Source organism: Chanos chanos, chromosome 6, assembly GCF_902362185.1.
Source record: "Chanos chanos chromosome 6, fChaCha1.1, whole genome shotgun sequence".
NCBI lineage: Eukaryota > Metazoa > Chordata > Actinopteri > Gonorynchiformes > Chanidae > Chanos > Chanos chanos.
The window spans coordinates 45,677,135-45,698,391 of record NC_044500.1 but is presented as its reverse complement, the minus strand read 5'-3'; the positions used below and the strand labels follow the sequence as shown (position 1 = coordinate 45,698,391).

The following is a 21,257-nucleotide window of genomic DNA, read 5'->3' as shown; positions in this document are numbered from 1 at the left end:
AGAACCATTAATTTTTCTTTCTTTTTTTTTTTCCAGGAAGATGTGTGATGGAAATTTGAATGATGAGACTTCTTTCATCTCGCAGAATAACTTGTAAACCAGTCAGAGACCTGATTCCTTTTACAAAAAGAAAGAAACTGATTTTTATTTACATATATTACAAAAAAAAAACCACTGACTTCTTCACCAAAATTCTACAGTAAATCATTTCCTTTTGTATAGAGGCCTAGGTTTTAAAAACATAGCACTATGATTACTTTTTTTAAAACTGTCATTCAACTTGTCAAAAAAGGGTAATACTGATAAGGTTGGTTAATAGTCGGTTTTCATCTTACAGTTACACTAGACTAGAGGGATAAACATGGGACACGGTATTCACAGCACATTAGAGAACAATGAGCTTCAATCGTCTCTGAATTACACCAGTTTAATATTAAAACACGTTACCAATCCCTTCACTGTAACTCCTCCTCTGGGGCACAGCGAGTGAATCTCAAAACTTAAAATTAAAAAAAAAAAAAGAAAAGAAAATCTACAGTCACGTCACAGAGCAGTCTGCGATACAGCCTCTTTATTTTCTATTATAAACATTACGCGAGGCACAATGATAATGCAGGCAGTACTGTTAGCTATCGAAAACCAGCAAGAGACTGTTATAGTGGTTATACCCAACATTAATGAGTGTTTTCTTACAATGGCACGTCATCCGCGGTTTCCCGACGGAAAAAAAAGAAAAAGAAAAAAGGGGAACTGCCATAGCTAGCTTCGTGTCATGTTTATGCCTCGTCAATGCCGTTTTATGGCATTATCAAGAGTTACCGGAACTACATGAGAAAAAAGATAAAACGTCGTAGTATTCTCACATTTACAGCTTTCGTGAATGGCTTTCTCTTTAAACTCCTCCAATTTAAGTCCTATAAGCTTCAATTAAATATTGTGACGATATGTCGTATGGGTCCCCCCTTCTTATTTGCTGTCGAGGGGTTGACGGCATATTGATCTCTTGGTGACATCACAGGGGAGTTTGCATTTGATTGGAGGGCGTAAGGAGACCCGCCCCACTTCATAAAGAAGATGTTGTTGAGTCCACGACCTCACGCCCATTGCATACAGTTGGCACTATAGTAGAGGCTGATGCTGAGAAAAGAAGGAAAAGTCAGTGAGACTACTAGAGTAAGAAAAGGTGGTTTCATGCAGGAAAGCACAGATATGACGGTATTTATCATCCATACAATGGCAAAGGGGTAACATCAGATTCAGTGTACTAAAATCAGAAGCGAGTTGAACACATTTCGTCATCAGAATGTAACAAAAAAAAAAAGTCTTCAGCAATCTGCACTGAAGGAATGCCGTTACAACAGACCTCACTATGGATGGCTCGGAAGCAGGAATGTTATGGTGGTTCTAGAAAAACCAGTTACCCTGCGAAAAGCTGGAGCTGGGGGCGGCGACCGCAGCTGTGGAGAAGCGATGGTCTTTCGCCCGCAGCGTGGTCACGTTCTTCTGGGGTTGGAACAGGATGATGTGGATCTTGGGAGCGAAGAGGCAGCCCAGAACCACCGAACCGCTCAGACTCACTGAGATGCACATGGTGGTGGTCTGAACCTGCACGAGTCAATCATCCACATAAAAGACATAAGAGTTACATCCAGTATGTGTTACAGCGCAGTGATAATGTACCATAAGCGACACTGTTAATTAATGAATATGATCACGATAATATCTTTCTGTATATTTCGGTTGGTTTTGCGATAATTAACCATTATAATGTCTAAGCATTCCCGATAAACCGTTTACCAGGATGTCATGTATTTTATAAACCAAGTAATTCATTATAACAGAGAGCTTTCAATTAATTGTTATAAACACTTTCTAAACCAGTTATTACATGTAATAAACAGTCATAACGTTAGCAATTCATTGAAGAACATCCCAAAACGTTCCCCAGAATTAGTAAACTGAGATATTAAAGCTTTACCTATAACACATGCTTAATCGACAGAAGCATTGATGGTTTTCATTGACCAAAATGTTCATGGTTCTCAAAACACTGAGCAAGTCTCTTTTTTTATGGGGGGTAAACGTGTCCAATGTGTAGTCTTACAGGTCAGTGTATATTATATTATATTATATTATATTATATTATATTATATTATTTTATATTATATTATATTACATTATATTATATTATATTATATTATATTTTTCAACACATGATCCACTATTTCTCTAAATGCCCTGCACATGTTTCACGTTGATGGATTTAGTTACTAACCACTACCCCTTCATTCACTTCAAATCTGCACTTCATCAATTTATAAATGAAAAGGAAAAATAACAGAAGTCGAGAAAAAAATCTATAGGACATCAGAAAAAAGGCTGCTTCGATTCAGCTTTGGCCTGAAGAGCAGATGTTCACTACTGAGACCAAATTCCAGTGCTACAAAAGCAAAACTTTGCTTTATGGTACACGTGCATGTGTTTGCATGTGGGAGTGTGCGCGTGTATGTATGAGATTTACAGAGAGAGAGAGAGAGAGAGAGAGAGAGAGTGCATTTGCTTTTGTTTATAGTACATACTGGTATTCCCAACTTTTTTTGGAGGTCTATGACCTGCTGTGCACCCATACGCACAATGCTGAACTGACTCAGACCGTTCTGGATGATTCCGTCTGACCTTCAAAGTCTCCGCACCACGGGGGAGTTACAGTACATTTGGTGTGAAAAGCAAAGTGGTCGCACTGTGGTTAGTCCCTGCCCACAAGCACTTAAACACACAATGTACCTGTCCTCAGGTCAACTCAGTACTTTCCACAAGACCTCAGAAAAAAAAAAACTGAAGCCAGTCTCATTAAAGCTTTCATAAAGGAAAAAAAAAAAAAAAGTAATACATATGAAAATGTACCCAGCACAAATGTATCTGCCAAAGCCCCACAAAGACTTTTGGAAATGAGGAGCATGTAGAATCGAAATCGTTCATGTGCGGCATGCGCTGAAAACGCTGTGGAATTGAACTGCATTCAATGGTCCTTCAGTTCCGTTCCAGTTTCATATGACGTGAATTATAAAGGATGTCCTTCTTTGTGTTCTGCACACTTGTGTTTGGGTCATGTCACGGTTGCTTCGACACGTCCGTCATTTTAACCGCAAACTAAGAGCGCGTTGTCCCTGGGGCCGATCATGTTTTTCTTTTGTTTTGTTTTGTGCGTTTGTTTGTTTTTTCATGTGCCAATCAAATCAAGAGGAAATGTTTTGTTGTATCAACAAGAGGTTTGCAGTTTATTTGTTGTATATCTCAACAATATATGAAATTCCAGACCTTGAGCAGGTATGAAGAACCAGGCAAGATCAATGACTATGAGTTGAAAGAAGATATGGAGAAAGAGTGAAAAAATGGGAGAGTAGCAATCTGGTTATACAATCTGAAGGTTGCTGGGAACTCTCTGATGATTTTTTGTTTTTTTTTTCGTTTGTGAGACTGAGTTCACAGATACATCACTCCGCGCTGCATGTTTTTTTATGTGCGAGCATCTTCTGGGATTGTCAAGAATACATACCCAAGCCCACGGCACCAATTATTAATAGCAGACGCACTAAGCGAATGTGTTTCCAGGTCTTTTAGTGGCCTGACTTTACCTTGCTCTTTCACATTGCACAAATCAGAAACTTTCTCACACACCGCTTAGAAAACCCTGAGGCGTCACAGAGCTTACATTAGCGCTAACTAGCACGGCTGAGTGCCCTCACCGGACAGTTTGTGTGTGCGTACAGTAATCCGAATGAGAGTGAGAGTGACACTAACCCTGGAAGGCAACCGCTCTCACCATTGTTATGTCGGACATTTTGTCACCATTACTCCACAGCACTAGAACTGGGTTCTCGGTGTGATAATATGCTGTCAGGATACAGCAGTGTTCTGCTAACTACAGGCTCTGGTCCAGCTGTGTTGGTACATTTTATCACTAGAAACAGTAAAAATGGATTCCTCGCTACGAAAGTGCCATTAAAGTGCCGTTACTCCAAAGTGGAACATTTTGTTTCATATTACCCTCAAGTTCCCTTGTGACATTTGAATCTTATAACCTCTGTGGTCTGTGCAATAAAGGTTTCACTGTGTGTAGCCGGGGAAGATGAGCCTTCAGTCACATACCTGAGGAGCAAATTCTTCTTTAAATAATGTATTCATCAGCGTGTCCAGGCCTTGAAAACCAGGTGAGAAGACTCTTAACTCTTAGCTCTTTCATTTTAATCTCCCTCTGAAGTACTACTCTCATGAAAAGAAAACCCTCCAGTTCCCTCAAATCTGTTCCCTCATCTTCCTCTGTGATGCCAACAATAAGCTTTGTCCATCCTGCAATAGAGTCCATCGCCATTTCTGAAAGCTTTTTTTTTTTTAATAAAATACTGTAGATACAGTTCTGGAAATACCTCACAATTCATATGGTGTGACTGTTTATAACTATTTTTTTTTTCTAGTGCACTGGAGACCTCGACCCTCATCCAGAGCTGGGAGGCAATCCAGATGGCTTGGTTTACTCTGTGGGTAACCCAGTTGGACACATCTCACCTCAGAGCAATGCAAAGGCACTGAAAAAAAATAAGACAGGACAGCAAGCAAAGCCCTGAGAGCGCTTGGTACTCCTCTTACATATTTATCTCTTGAGACAAACTCGCATTGTACAGATCTGAGTTGGCATGTTTGTGTCTCTTTGGTAAAATAGCCAAAGGACCCCACAGTGAGTCTAGTTATGTCTGGTAATTGTTGTTGTGACTATCATTAAAAAAAAATAAAAGAGAGGAAAGAAAAAGAAAAAAAATGAAGAGGTGTTAATAAGATTGGCTGTTACTAAAAACCAACCATCTGGATTTTTTGAAGACAAACAATTTGTTTACTTAGATTTAAAATGAAAAAAACATCCATGAGAGGAAGGACCTTCTGCGCTGAGGGTCCTCTCACTTCCTCTGAAGACGACTGGTTTGCTGCAGAGCTAATTGGCATCAAAATAAGACTTTGTGCCTTGTCTCGAACGGAGAAACAGCCGTGAAATGGGAAACGCTGGGAATATCAAATATGCTCTTTGAACACTTCCTGCTCAGTTTCACTGTCAGGAAATCTTATGCCTAAAGCATCCTAAAAATGTCTTCATATGATTGCGTGTGTTTTAAACATGGACGTGCAAATCTCTCGAATAGTATTTGGAATTAGGCTACTTCAAAAAATTCTCTCCACAGAGTTTTTGCTTGTTGCTTGTTTCATTGCATAAAAATCTGAATGAATTATCTCTCCTTATTCGTTCCCCTCTCTCTTTAAAAGACTTCCAAAGCCACATGAAAAGAAATCCTTTTTCTTTCATGAGAAACAAATCAGCTAAGCTTTACCATACAGGTCTGCACGTATTAAAGCAGCAGTCATAGACAAAAGACTGCTACAGATAAGTAAAAAATGAGATCCTTGGCATTAAATCTCTGAAATATTCTTTAACACTGTAGCTTTGATGGTGTCTGATACCAGAGATTCTTCAATCTTGAGAGATTCTTGAATTTCTTGTTTAACATTTTATTTGTCAGCAAGGACGATGATGCGTTAGAGCCTTAACAATAACATAAACCAGCTTTTATAACTTTTATTCAGCAAAGGCTTATCCACTGTGTGCATCACTTTCTCATTTGCAGTGGCACTCCTAGGGTTAGAGGAGCAGAGGTATCATGTTGCTACAGCACTAAAGGAACTAGCTGGGTTAAGTGCCTCAGTCAAGACCACACTGGCCTGTGCATCGTCAAAGGATTCTGATCCTGTAGCCCTGCAAGTCCCTGTTACATCTATAGCGTCAAGTTCGGGATTGGAACCAACAACCCTTTGATTTCCTAATGTAGAGCTATATGTGTCATCTGCCACATAGACAGCATTAAACCTATGAGAGAAGTCTGGAAAACAATGGACTCACCCTGTAGTCACTGGCAGTGACATAGAAGATGGGCTGGAACGCCAGCCAGATAATGCAGGTGGTGTACATGGTAAAGCCGATGAACTTGGCCTCGTTAAAGTTCTCCGGGCACTTTCTGGTCTTGAAGGCGTAGAAGGTGCAGAGGATGATGAGGATGCAGTTGTACGTGAGGGAGACCAGCATGCTCGAGTCCAGGCTGTTACACTTTAAGGTCACCACGTCTCTCCTCTCGGGACTGACCTCCTTACGAACACCTGGAGCCTCAACCAGGAGCCAAATGACAGCCACCAGGAGCTGGCAAGAAATTAAAGCTCCACAGATGGCAACTTGAGACGCAGGGCTAATGAATCGGGGTCTTTGGGCCCCATCACGAGCCCCCCCAAAGATCCTTGCAATGCGATTGGTCTTGGTAAGGAGGGCCGAATAGCACACGGCGAACGAGGTTCCCAGGCCCAGACGGCGAAGGGTACACACTACGGCTGACGGCTTGGCGATGTAGATGAAAGTCATGCAGTAGCACATGAGAACTCCCAAGAGCAGAATGTAGCAGAGCTCTCGGCCACTGGCCTTCACCACGGGGGTGTCGTTATTACGGAAGAACACCCCAGCCACCGCCAACGTGCACATCATTCCCAAACACGCGATTGTGACCGGTCCGATCGCCCAGGCATCCGACCAGCGGATGTACTCCTCTGGAAGCTCGTAACAGCCCGTCAGGTTGGCTAAAGGCCACTCTCCGAAGCCGCAGTCCGCACACGTGAACTCATCCAGCAGGTACTGGTGGGGTTGGCACGGGATGCAGATCCAGCAGCAGACGTCACCTGGCTGCATGCTTTTAGCCTCGTTGGGCTGGCAGGGGTCACTGCACTGGGAGGTTGGCACGGTCCCACCGCTCCAGGGCACCAGGCTGGGATTCAAAACCAAACCCTGAGCCCAGTAACCCACCTTCTTGTAGATGTACTTGCCATCTTCCTTGCGGTAGTGGAAGATGTTATAGCGACCTAGGCTGTCTCCAGTCGGAGTGAAGCGAACAATGTTCTCTGTATCTGCTGGTCTGAATGGAGCTGAGGGAGGAAAGTAAACAGATTGGAGTTTGAGATACTATGACAGCAGCTGCCAATTACACTGTACATTTGGAGCATGACTCATTAAGTGGTTTGTTTGTGAGTAAACATTGTTTGCCTAAAATTGAAGTAGGTCAAATTTCAGAGAGAGAGAGAGAGACAAAGGCAACTGAACAGTGCGGTATACTCAGAAACGAAACTTTTTTTTTTTCATGTGTCAGTCAAATAGTTATGACTCGGTTGACAGCTTTATGAAGTCAAGAGTTTAATGAGTCAGTTCTGAAATATTTCACGTCGCTCTACTTTTTTAACTTAACCACTTCGAACTTTTAATTCAACATTTTCCCTCTTAGCAAGTAAGACAGGTAAAAAATGTTCCTCTTTCAGTTCTTTGCTGACCAAATTATTTGGTGCCAGGTTTAGACTGAAAAGAAGGTCCAAATGGGGGGGGGGATGACGTTACACATCATTTTTGGGGGCGGGGGGTTGGAGTTACACTTCATTTATGCTGAAATTAAGCACAGGACAAGAATCAATTCTTCTAAGGAATTTTTTAAAATGCATATGAAATGTGTCTCTGTATGTCCATTATGGAAAATCATACAGAAATTCAGTGTATCAGCTGAGACAGGGTTGTTGTCTATTTCAACCTGATCTCTATGGGCCTGATATACGATACTGCGGAGTAAATTTGGATTCTGGACTTGGTTAGAGTTGTTGCTAGTGAAAGAAAACAGAACAAGGGGGCCAGCGTTGTCCTGTTCCTGTTCTTTTACTTTTCATTTTTATTTAAGAGCCTTTTTACATAATATGTTCACATATAGAGAAGTCTCTGTGTCTTTTTTTTTTTGAAGCATTTCTAAGAAAGGAAATCCAACTTCTTGACATAAAGTAAAAAAAAAAAAAAAAGTACTGTTCTGTGTAAATTAAACACCCACTAAAAAGATACAGCAACCTCCTCACAAATTACTCAGAGAACATCACATAAGCTTTTCCTTATCTAGGCCCTGATTGGCTCTCTGGCTTACCCTCTAACACATGTTCCTCTTATAGCACATGCCTGATACCTCTCCCAGCAGTCGATATGTAACCAGATTTGCTACAGAGCTCAAAGCTGATAATTAATGGTTTGCCTTCGCAAATCAAATGACTCAGTATCTCTTTCAGGCTGAAAGGAAAAACAGAATTCACTGAACTGAAAAAGTTAGGCAACATTCAGATCGGCTAATTGGCCCAGTTGTCCGAAAGCAGTGATTAATGCGGTTGTCAATTTTAGTATGCAGTTCTGGACGATGATATGGAAACCGATGAAAACTGCTGTTCGCTTAAAATTACAATCTGGTGTCCAACTTACACTCTTCTGTTTGCAAGAGACTTTGAGTTTATTTTTTGTTTCTCATACACGAACATACTTAGTTTGTCCATAGGCATTCTCCCCATATCAGATTAAAATACCTGAATCAAAAATCTAACTCCGTTGGCACTAATTACTGATATGGTTCCCCTTGTATCAAAGGTGAAAGTGATACATACTCTGCTTTTAATCTGTGATTAGGCTGAAATAACAAATAAAGTCTCCATGGTGAAAGTAGAATTATTTCCCACAAATCATGAGTTTTACACACACACACACACACACACACACACACTGTACTCTTAAAAAAATCTGTGACTAATATGAATTTTTTTCGTGACAGCTCCTCCTTCAGTAAAGACACCGCAACTGCGTCAGGCCTGAAGGATCATGTTTCTCTTGACATTTCGAAAAGAGCTGAGGAACCAAAGCAGCAGCAGTGAGCCATGCGCTTAATGATTTCCACTCAATTCACATTTGAATTTATCCATTCGACCGACACACCCGTCCATAGCAGCTTTACGATTGTCACTTTCTATGACAGAGGTCACACGCCTCTGGAATCATTTTGGGGTTAAGTGCCTCCCTCAGGGGTTCATCCGCAGTGAACCATCCTTCTTTACCTCATGCAATTACTCTATGTGTATACTCACCATCAAACTTGGTCTTGAGGATGAAGTCGCGGTAAAACCTCTTTCCGTTGCCTGGCTTCATGGCGTCGCACACGCGGGTTGTGTTCGGGCAAACCGCTTGCCTCATGTTATGCAGAGCATGTGCCATGGCGTAGACGGCGTTTATCACAAACATGATCTTAGACTCCTGCTTGAAAGTCCCGTCCCTCAGAGTGCGGTCCGCGCAGCCCGGCTCGTGCAGCCGGCAGCCGAACCGGTGCTCCCAGAACTCCCGGAACCAGGGGTTCCTGAGGTTCTTTTCAGGCGTGAGCTTGGTGAAATAGTCGGAGAACTCTCGGATTGAGTAAGAAGCCAACTCTATGGTGAAGGCACCCTCCGCCACGGCTTCACTGCCTCTCACCACGATCTCCTGTGCCCCCCAGCCGTCGCTGGCCACCCAGATAAAGGTGGCGTTCATGCGGGCAGCGGCCACAAGCAGCTCGCGGGCATCTTCGCTTCGGGTGAAGAGAATCACCACTTTGGCATTGGCCTTCTGCTGCAACGCCCGGATAACCATCTCATAGTTAATGCGGTTGGTGGACCGGCTGACCTTGACCGACGTGGCGATGCAGATTTGCAGGGCGCGGGCCTCCTGCTGGAACGCGTCGATGCCCGTCTCGCCGTAGTCGCCCTCCGAGGCCACGGTGGACACGTAGGTCCAGTTGAAGTAACGGAGGATCTCAGCCATGGCTTTGGCCTGGTAGAAATCTGGGGGCACGGTCCTGGCAAAGTAGTCGTAGCGGGTCTTGTCGCTGAGCTTGGCACTAGTAGAGGCGTAGCTGATCTGAGGGATCTGGAACAGTCGAAGTAGGTTGGCCACCTGCACGAGAAAAACACAAACATAAAACTTATGTTAGATTTTGGACCACAGATAGCCCATAGGCAGGAATCCATCATTCTGACAGCATAAACAATATATATATATATAAAGAAACAACAAGAGACTTTTACTTGATCAAATTTCACAGTTGCTTTAACAGTTTTGTATATAGTTGCAGTCATCTTCTGGTAACTATATATTGCCAGAACAACACATAAAACTATATGTGTTCTGTTACCTTTCCATATTCATGCTTACTCCTACAATGAATTTTAATATTCCCCTGACACTTCAACAATATCCAACTCAGATGAATAAACTAAAACTCCTGTGAGTCTTCATAAACTTTACACCAAGCCTTAAGCCTACACGTCGCTGTGTCTCTGAAACAGTTTAGTCCTTCAGGGCAGACAGAGAAAGAAATTGGACTCTGAGATAATGATGTCTGATGTCCTATCGAACTGTGCTGGATCCACTGAAAGTTCCCCTGCCACAGGAGGTCTGAAAGGATCTGATCCAGATGGTCTAAGATAGCAGAAGCAATAAGAACAACAACAGATAACAGGCGTTGCTGTCAGACGCACACACACACTTATGTTCCATTTTCTTCTGATTTGCACGGTGTGCTTCATCCTAAATTAGACGAAATTGTTTAGCGCTGTCGATTGTATCGCCTCTTTTACATTTGACAAAGGTTACAGACTGAATTCTCAATCGACTTAGAGAACTCTGTGAAAAGGTTATGATAAGTGAGCATTTAGCTTGAGTAGAGCTAGTCAAATTGACATTGACTTGACGTTTTACACCTCTCTCTCTCTCTCCCTCTCTCTCTCTCTTTGTGCACTGTGTGCAGAGCTGTTGATCGTCTCCTGATCTGACTGAGATGCTGTCAACCTGCTAAGCTTGCAAATTGTGGTGACAATTAGGCCCCTGGAGAGCAGGTCCGTACCAACAACGGGCGCTTCCAGTATGCCTATAAATCGGCTCCAACACCACACAAATCATCTCCACCTCCTTTAGGCAATTCAGGTGCCCACGGAACCTTAAACTAAAGAATGGACCACGATTTGCACAAAATCCATCTTTCCTCGCCATGCTCTAAATTTAAACTCCCGCTATCTAACTCTTGGTCAGCTCTCCAGATACCTATAGCTAGCGTTTTTCTGTGTCTCTGCGGGATTAATATATCATCGTGTATTTAGTATGTAGCTTCCCTTCTTTTTTCCCAAATGCCACAAAAGGGACAATGTCTTTTATTCTCCCCAAGCAAGATATTCTTGTACTAATGATCTTCATACAGGTGTTTAATGGCTGAAAAGCATCGTAATGCAATGAAGGCAAATTAATGTAGGGTAACAACCTTAGGTTTAAAGCCATGCTTGCTCAGAGAATAAGTCTCACGTAAATTTAATGAGCTGACAGTTATTTGCATAATAAATACAAACATTGTGCCTCCAAGGACTGTCTTGTCTAATCTGTTTTATTGCCAAATGATTGGTAGAACCCAAGCACTGATCCGTGCCATGCCTGTATTTGTCCCTAATAACCCCCTGAGCCTATAGTAGTCTGTAGAATTCTAAAGATTCTACCAAGGCATTCTATTCCCCAAAAGAATTCTCAGACGTTCCATATGAAGTTCTTTCCTGGAGATTCTTAAGGGATTTCAGTGGGCTAGCAGAGTGCCCACTGAGACTAATGAAGCTCTGTTAACATTGGGAGTGTGGTGTGTCTCCATAGCACTGGAACGTACATCACCCCCAGAGGTCCACCCTAAGCTGAGTGACATTAAACCTAATCTCTGGAACAGTCACATGTAGAACGCATACTGACAGCCCCAATTTAAAGCTACCAAGTGGACAGAGAGCCTGGGGAGATGGGGCACTCTACTGGTCTACGCGGTGAAATGGGATACATTTGATACATTAAGACAAGTGTAGCGTCGCGCAGAGCACATGTGTCCTCAGTAACCATCCTGTTTCTGCTGAGTTTAAGACAATACTTTAGCTAAAGCAGTAATATGAAATGAATAATGAATCCACGGGCTGCAGAGTGAGTTGAATGTTATGGATTCAGTGTTGCTGGACTGTTAACTATTCATTATATATGCTTTAGTTAGTATGTGCTGAGCAATGCTTGTAGGGAAAATAAAAAAACTGTTCAAAGCCATCAGCAGAGCATGTTAATTGTTTAAATTATACTTACTGGCTATATGACTTTAAATGAGCAGTTTGCAAAGCAAACATAGTCATGTGGACAAAAAGTCTAGGCATTCTATTTTCAGAGTGCCAGGTCTGAACATCGGGCTCTCATTGGTCAGTTATACGCTGTACACTGTACACTGCCAGGTCCGAACATTGGGCTCTCATTGGTCAGTTATACGCTGTACAATGTACACTGCCAGGTCCGAACATCGGGCTCTCATTGGTCAGTTATACACTGTGTGTGCTGGTTTCAGAGCAAGAGCTCTCGGACATTGACATCCCAGTGGCCTGTCTCCAACAGATTGTTTCTCTTTCTCTCTCTCTCTCTCTCTCTCTCTCCCTCCCTCTGTTCGGGGTGGCATAACCAACCTTGACAAGAACCCATCAGAACAGCACTGGAGCGTTTGACGGTGGCAGTCTGTTCTTCACAGAGATGAAAAAGCGAATCTGCCTCCCCGTCAGACCACCAGTTTCCTCAGTGTGTGTGTGTGTGTGTGTGTGTGTGTGTGTGTGTGTGTGGTCCACTTGTGTCCTAACAAATATTTCACCTCACTTCGGACAATCAGCAAAAGAGCAATCAGGTAGAATAACAAAAACAACAACAACAAAATACAAAAATAAATAAAATAAAAAAGAATCCACATCGGGATTTTGGCTAAATCAAATGGCATTAATTCATCACTGAATAATATTTTGTGTGTAGCATGGGCATAGGAAGACACATAACAATATCTCTATATTATCTTAACGTCTTGCATTGTAATACAATTAAAGCCAGGGCAGGTACATGTCCCGAGAGCAGAAAGAACTGAAAGACAACATGTTTCTCAAAGCTTAAGTCCATTAGGACTATGGCTAAAAGTTGATCCAGTTGACAGCCGATTCAGCTGCCAATACTCCAATATTTTGAATAGTTGAAGCAGATTATTGGATTAGTAGATTATTAGATTAACTGCGAGGATTGCAGATCTGCTGAAATGAACCCCCCACCCCCTCTCTCTCTCTCTCTCTCTCTCTCTCCCTCTCATTGTCTTTTTCTCGGTCTCTCTCTTTCTTATTTTTTCTTTTTGAATCCTGACTGACCAGATCACTTGGATAAAACGTTTTACAGTGAATAATTTTGACTGACTCTTCCTCAGCTTTATTGTGCTGACATCTAGTATGTGGAAAAAGAACCACTAACCATCACACTCACTAACAGTCATCTGTCCTTGACTGTCAATATAAGCTCTAACACCATAACAGACCAGAATGCCTTTTTCTGCCAAGCTTGCTTTTTTTTCTAATTAGATTTTCAGCACTGTTTCATCCCTGCCATATTTCACTATTCAAATAACTGACTGATTTACACTGTGGAATTGAGCCTCCGAGACAGCCGGCAGATCCCACTCCGTCGATTCGGGCTACAAGGCAAGAGGAACCTCTTTGTGTCTTTGTCAGGACTGATCCATCAGGGAAATGTGTTTGGACTGACAGAGGAAATCTGCCCCTCCCGGAGCCCATCTCACAAACGTAACGCGGAGGACACGCAGCTCTGTCCATAACACAGCAGACATGCCGGCCTGTCCGATTCCTCAGCCAGACACGGGCGATGGTAATAGACGCCGGTGTGTGTGTGTGTGTCACCCACACCCACATCTTAACGGACACCCCGAGACTCAAATATCTGAAGGATGGAGATAGTTCAAACTGAAGAAATATGTTTTCAAGACCGATTTTTCTGATGCTACCCTCTAGCCACAAACTAATTGTAAAGGACTGGCCTGCTTCAGGAGAACAAAAAAAAAGAAAAGCAAACTGGTAATCCAGTTCAAAGCTGTTACTAGCCTGCTGCACAATACACCATTTAGTATATAAGGACATTACATTCTGTGACTAATAATATATATTTTTTTTGTTTAAAAGGCTTATAGGAGCAGACTGAAAAACTCTCCTGACTCTGTTAATAATGTTATTGCTTCAGTTCTCTCTCTCGCTCTATCTCTCTGTGTACTTGCGTGTGTGTGTTTGTGTGTCTGTGTGCGCATGCGTGTGTGCGTGTGCATGTGTGCGTCACTAAATTGTTCTGAAAGTCTATAAACAAGCAACAATAACATGGTTTATTTTTGGAAATAAAACTAACGCCTCACTTTTAATTGTAAGGAGCAATTCCATCTCCTCAGTTCATTATTTCATTACAGATGGAAAACACTGTATACTGCTTCATGTTTCATCTGATGAAATGAGACGCCACTAACAGGCTTAGCAGCTTTAAAATAAAGATTATATTAGACTATCATGGCTCCATTGTCTTAGACACTGTGCATAAGGGTATGCCATTCTCTAACACTAGAGAACAGGGAACAAAAAAGAAAAAGTCTGATGCCAGTACATGATGCAGCTATAAACACACACACAAAAAAGTTTGTGTCTCTGCAAAAGAGAGAGAAAGATCCAGAAGGATGAGGTGATGTCTTCAACGTACTGCCTTTGCAGGGGTTGTGTGTCAGACACCCAGATGAATGAACGCCATGGGTCAAGTGAAGTGTCGGGCGAAACGTGACCACCAAACTGCATCCTTTCACACGCCTCACGTCAGCTTTCCAACACGAAAAGCCCATCTGCCTCTCCTGAGGGACTTCACCAAAAAAACGGTCCAGGCTCCCTGAGCCTTATCCAGGTCTTTTTTTTTTTTTCCCCCTGACAACAGCGACGGCAAGCTAGAAAGATTGTCTCTGAAGGTGAAAATGTAGGGAGGAACGTACCCTCAGAGAGAATACCCTTTCAGACTTCAGTTAAAAAAAAACAAACAAACCTTTCTTAGAATAAAAATCAACAATGGAATGAATATAATTACTTTCACACATCTGTGGCAGCAGACGACAAAGAGATTCTTTTTTTTTTTTTTTTTTTTTGAAAATGCAAACATTCCATCTATGGAATAGTGATAGTTAATAAGATTCTGGCTCCGCATTAGGAAGTTAAAACACACCAAAAATAAATACTTTCAGTTCTTGATTATTGTGCTTTTGCACACTGTTCTTTTCTTTCAAACGTTCAAAACAATAACAGTCATACCATAAGCTGAAAGTGAAGTCAGAACAACACTATTAAAAAAAAAATAATTTTGTCGGTTTGTAAGTTCGTCAGTATTTTGGGAGAACAGAAATGAATGACTGTGGAATGAAAGTGCCGGAGAACGAATGGAACTCTGTTGGCTTCGCATGAATGCAGCAGAATGTGGATACACCTCTTGGTTAGGCTCCCAAGTCTCCCTCCACAGCAAAACACAGTTTCTCTCCGTTCTTCCCAGTTTCCCATCGACACGGTCTTTGTTCTCTGTCTGGTCTGACGTTAGCTGATACCTCGAAAATGTGAAAGATCCTGTCAATACCGTTAACACCAACCTCACCCCCGTGACAATTTCCCTCACAGAATCTTCAGAGTTACATTTCCTGTTAACATGCAGAAGTCAGAGAGTATTTTTTTTTTTTCTCCCCCCCCCCCCCCCCCCCCCCAACATACTTGCTACAGCACCTAAGGACATGGCTCTGTCACGTCCATGTTTGCATATTATTAGTATTCTCTATACTGAGCAGCCAGGGTTTTTGCGTTAAAAAAAAAAAAAAAAAAAGATAATTTATTCTGTCACCTTGCGAAGGGAAAGAGAGATCGTTGGAGAAGATGAAAAAAAAAAAAAAAGAAAGCAGGGTGGGTATCGATTGGTTGGCATTATCAAGATGAGTTGGAACAAAGGAAATCTCAGTATCTGACAAAGCCCCTCACTTGTGCTATTCATCTCCACACGCAGACAACACAACGTCTCTGTAATTAATGGAAAAATAAAAAAAAAAGAAAGAAAGAAAAAAAGAAGGGGGGTGGGGGGGGGGTAATATTTTGTTCTCAAAACGTGTGCTGGCTTACATACGAATGGGTTAGAGATGCGTTTGATGAACTGGGGATTTTCTGTGAAGTTATGCTGATTTCATTTGTTCCGTTTGCATTGGTCCTGCAGGGAGCTGTCATTCACAGCACTCACAAACACAGCACTCTGCCAGTGGCACCTCCCACACACACGTCCTTAATATAGCACATACGTACACACACACACACACACACACACACACATACAGTACTGTCAAACTCACAGGAAGCTCACCAACCTGCCAGGCTTCACACACATTCCAACATTTTCTGGAAAAGGGAAAAAAAAGAAAGAAAAGAAAGAAATTAAAGCTAAAGGCTGAAGGAAAACTGAAGGGGTAAAGCTACTCAGCTGCCGCAATTGCACTATCAGACGGCAAACCTGTAACTTATCAATGCAACAACATCACCAGCCTTCACCAACAAGCAAACAAAACAACACCATAAACACCCTAAAACTCAACACATAAAAAGAAAAAAAGATTACCTGCACCCAGACCATAACCAGCACCCCCAAAAACACCATCACATTAGCCAAACATGACCAGCACCTCCCAAAACACCATCACATTAGCCAAACATTATCAGCACCCCCAAAACACCATCACATTAGCCAAACATCATCAGCACCCCCAAAACACCATCACATTAGTCAAACATTATCAGCACCCCCAAAACACCATCACATTAGCCAAACATTATCAGCACCCCCAAAACACCATCACATTAGCCAAACATTATCAGCACCCCCCAAAACACCATCACATTAGCCAAACATTATGAACACCCGCCAAAAACACCATCACATTAGCCAAACATTATCAACACCCCCCCCCCAAAAAAAAGACCAATCCCAAAACACAAACACCCTAAAAACATCACCAGCTAAACCTGACCAGCACACTAAACACAACCAACACATTAAAACAAAAAAACAAAGACAGCACCGGCACACAAAACAGCACCAAGACTTGCAAACAAGGATCATCACACCATCATCACCCCAAAAAAACAAACTTCACATCCCCCCACAAAACACCCTCAACACACCAAAACACATCACAAGCTGTAAAACACCTGAAGAACTGTCAAAGTGTTAGCACATGAGATTGTTACGACTCCTCCAAATTTTCCCATTATTCCAACAGACTTGCAATGAATTTCAAGGCAGCGCAAAGGCGTAACAGGAAAAACAAGTCACGTAATCAACTGAGACCTTATCTTGCTTGAAATCAAGAGAATTTCAACCCAACTTTTCAATAAACAGTGTGCATTCGACATAATGGCTTAAAGACATTTAAAATTCTGTCGGTGGAAAGTTTGTCTCCGGTCCAACACAGGCCCCCCGAGTTTTTTTATGCAGTTTATGCACATGAAACACACAATGTGAACACAAACGGTTCAATTAATTAATATAATTATTAATATGTATCTTAACTGTCACTTAGCAATTAGCGATATACCCTCCACTTCATTTCAACTCACAATCCAGATGGCTGTTAAACAAAAAAAAGAGAGAGAGAGAGAGAGAGAGAGAGAGAGTGAGAAAAACAGCTCTAAAATGGCAAGGACATGCATTGCCATGTGTTCTCTCCTTTATATTCATGTTCAGTAGCGTCATGTTTATTTGGGTTCCCTGCCAAAACTCCTCGCTGACACCAGTGAAGAGAGACTGTGGAGAAGGGGAATTATAACCAGAGAGAGAAAGAAAGAGAGAGAGAGAGAGAGAGAGAGAGAGAGAGGGAGAGAGGGAAAAGGAGGTGAAGGGTCAGCCTGAGAAAGCTAGACAAGAGGAGAGACAGAGCTGGAGAAAGGAGACAGAGAGAGCGAGTGATAGAGAGACGGCAACGGGGGGGGAAAAAAAGAGAAAAAAAAAAGAGCTTCAGACTGGTCCTCTCATAACTCCTGTTCCGTAGCGGATGACGGACAGGTGGTCTGGTTCCTGCCAAGTCTCATCATCCGTTTGTAGTTCCCCCCACAGATGGGAGAGCCATCTCACTGCTTCTCTTAGATGCTCCACTGCTGTCATCATCAGACGTCAAAACATCAGACAACAGACATCATCTTTCCAACAAGACTAACTTTAAACATGCACGAAGACTGGCAGAGAACCAGTGGAACTCAGTGGAGACTAGTCCCCGCCAAACAATGAGGATACTGAGTAAAAAGTCATTTTTACATATTACACAAAGTTTTCATCATTTAATTATCTCAAATGTCTGCTTTGTTTTTTGCGGGATTAGCAGGTTAAGTGGACATGGAACTGGAGCACCAACCAGAACCAGACAGTTAATGAAAAGTAGCAGTTTTGCTGAGAGGGAGCGTGTATAAATTGAAGTACTTGTGTAAGAGTTTGTGTATTTATGGATTTTAAAAAATGTTTAAATGAATCTAAATGTGTTTACTGTTTAGCAGACAAAGCGTCTGTCTGAGACAAATTTTATTTGGGACAATGAAGTTTAGAATATCTTATCACTAACATTTGTTCTCTTTGAATTGATTATCCATTAGGTTTTCAGAAGGAGAAGAACAACAAACTTTGTGGTTTCATGTCTTCACTATATTTCTTCATTAAACAGCCTAGTGGGGTGGAAGGTTAGATAGTTCATAAACCTGAACTAACTATTTTGTTTTTGAATGTTTGTTCTTTTTGTTTATTCTAAGTTAAGAAAGTGATTGAATACTTTGTGGTACGACAGAATTCCTCTTTGAGAGTGGCTATGAAAAGCCCTGTTTGTAACACTACACTGTTAACATTGGACTGTTAGCCATGCATTTATCAGTCTAAGTGCATCCTGGATTACATGGCAAATTTAACAAGCTTTGGTTTGGGGAATTGAGGTAGGGCTATAATGAGTGCTCTTACGATACACGTAATGGACTGATTCTTTTGGGAGACTTTTGTTAAGATCAGTAATCTGACCAGCATATGAAAAAAAAAACAAAAAAAAAAAACAGTGGCTCTGAACTCCAAAGACAGTATCCTCAAATAACCCAATAAACACTGCGCAAACAAACACCGCTACTTTCACTGCAAGGCCATTGCATCGGCGGCCTCCCATGAACTGGTTGTCCAAAGAACTACATTTCCCATAGGGATGGTATAGCATGTTGCTCTGTTCATGAGCACTTCACAATTACAGCGTGGATGATGCAGTTCTCAGATGAGGTGGTAGGGTAATTAAAACTTCCCTGTCTCAGGGTAATGATGGCTTAAAGGAAGGGGTAGTAATTAAACATAGTCAGCTCCTCTCTACACAGGGTCAACCTCCTTCATTTAAGAGGAAGCTAATTTGCTGACAAACACATTGAGTCTGATGTGCAACTAGGAAAGGAAGGAAAAAAATAAAATTGAAAGGAAGGAAAGGAGAGAAATGCCATGAAGGAAACCCAAGGGAGGATAAGATTAAGTGCCGGTGATGTCATAACAGAGGTCTTACAACATTTCTTTGGAGCCAAAAGAGATGGATTGGAATCAACATGTCAGAATGCTCTAAGAATTCTAAGAACATTAAAATGTTCCTGCTTTCATTTGTCATATTTCTTGAAGGGAAAGGTACCAGTGACCCTGATACTCGAGGGTGTGAGGTATGGATTGAAAACTTTTGAGTTCATGAGGTATAATAATGTTCAAAGTATTAAAGGACATACGCTCAGTTACATTAATATTTTTGGATTTGTTCATTCCTTAAGTCAGGTGCTCTCTATGCTAATCTGTAACAGCGGTATCCGTATCTTAATCTGTGAGCAGTGAGTGGGAGGCACGGAAATACCTGGATGGAAACATCACTATAGGATCCTCCAATGACCCCGGATATGGCCAACGGCACGTCGTCCTGTACGGGGTTGGACCCATCGGGGCAGATGAATCCAGGTTCGTGGACTTTAGTGAGAGAGGCTCGCACAAACTCCAGCGACTGCTCCAGAGCGTAGGTGTCCTTGGAGCAGGTGTCCAGGATGTGGGCTCCCAGCGTTAGGCCTGGGAGTATGTGATTGTCCTGGTTAATCTCGTCCAGAGCCAGCAGCATGGCCTCCAGACGTTGGATTCCACGTTGCTCATTTATTTTACCGCAGTCTTCCGTCCCCTCCCCTTTCTCGTGCACCGGGAACAACCCCCCGATCACCAGGTCTCCTTCCATCACCACCTCCCGCTTGGATCCGACCATTGCCGGAGCGTACCTGGGACTCGCTAGGGATTCTGGGATGTGGAGGGCAGTAAGGAGGAAAACAAGAGGCCACCTAGACGGGCAGATGGTGGACACCAAAGGAAGTCTGGGCCTGGGCCCAGCCAAAGTCACCGCCATGCTGTGTCACAGATGCAGGAATGGCCCTTAGACTTCGAACAACTCTGAGCCTTAAAGGTTGTACGTCTGGACGGCTGTCAAATCTTGCAGTGGTTGTGACAGCATTTTTATGAGCCTTCTCCGTCCGTCTGGAAAACAAAAAGAATTGAGGCAGTGACATCACGGAGTGTCGTGATGTATAAATTAGCATGGGAGAAAAAAATTAAACTGGGATTCGGTCAGTTATTGAAAGATGAACCCAGGAGTAACATTAGATTCGATAAATCCAAGCTTGAACTCTCTGAACGAAGAGACCACCATCCTGAGCACAGAGATAGCAACACACATCATCACACATTGGTAATTAACTTAAAATATAACCTCAGAGAGTAGAGTTAAATTTGCCATTTCGATTTGGCGAATTGTGAAGATAATGCTGGGGAGATTGGGGCTGCCTTTTATTGGATCATTCATTATTTCTGGTGTAAAGGATTAAGGGGTTGTGAAAGACAGTCAGGAGGTGTAAAGTGATAAATATCTGGTTGAGTTCAGGAGAAATAATAAAGTTTCAAGAACAAATGATGAAAAATGACAAATCATTTCACCTAATAAACTTGGGCAGGGCTGAGAGATGCAAAAACAATATTATTCAGAAACCTCACAGTAAACGACTGTTTGATGACACAACCGAAGAACCAAAGGTTCCTATTCAAATAATAGATGCAAATGGATTTACAATGCAGAATATGTTCCCCCAGATCTCAACAAGTGGCAAAAGTCCCTGAATGTAAATGAAATCCAAGCTCTTCATCTGAAAATAAACCACACAGACCTCATTACTGAGTGGACGTGCTGTGAATAAATAGGTAGATGGTACCTGAATAAGGGGGCAACACCAGGCAGGCTTTCATAAGACATGCATGGCAGTGTATGGGAAGGGTTTAGCATGGGCTTTTTAAACTGTCCTCTGTCTTTCTGGACAATGTTCTCTACCACTTTAAATATCTATCTATCTAT

At 42.2% G+C, this 21,257-nt stretch overlaps 1 protein-coding gene across 1 annotated transcript; it reads right to left on the bottom strand.

Moving 5' to 3' along the window:
- Positions 1-1,063: 1,063 nt before the first annotated feature.
- On the bottom strand, positions 1,064-20,261 carry grm2b (glutamate receptor, metabotropic 2b). Its single transcript, XM_030778414.1, has 5 exons — positions 19,731-20,261; positions 9,016-9,853; positions 5,945-7,008; positions 1,422-1,605; positions 1,064-1,137 (listed from the first exon to the last, which is right to left on the bottom strand). The coding sequence occupies exons 1-5, from the start codon at positions 20,259-20,261 to the stop codon at positions 1,064-1,066; spliced, it is 2,691 nt and encodes an 896-aa protein (XP_030634274.1).
- Between the last annotated feature and the right edge of the window lie 996 nt (positions 20,262-21,257).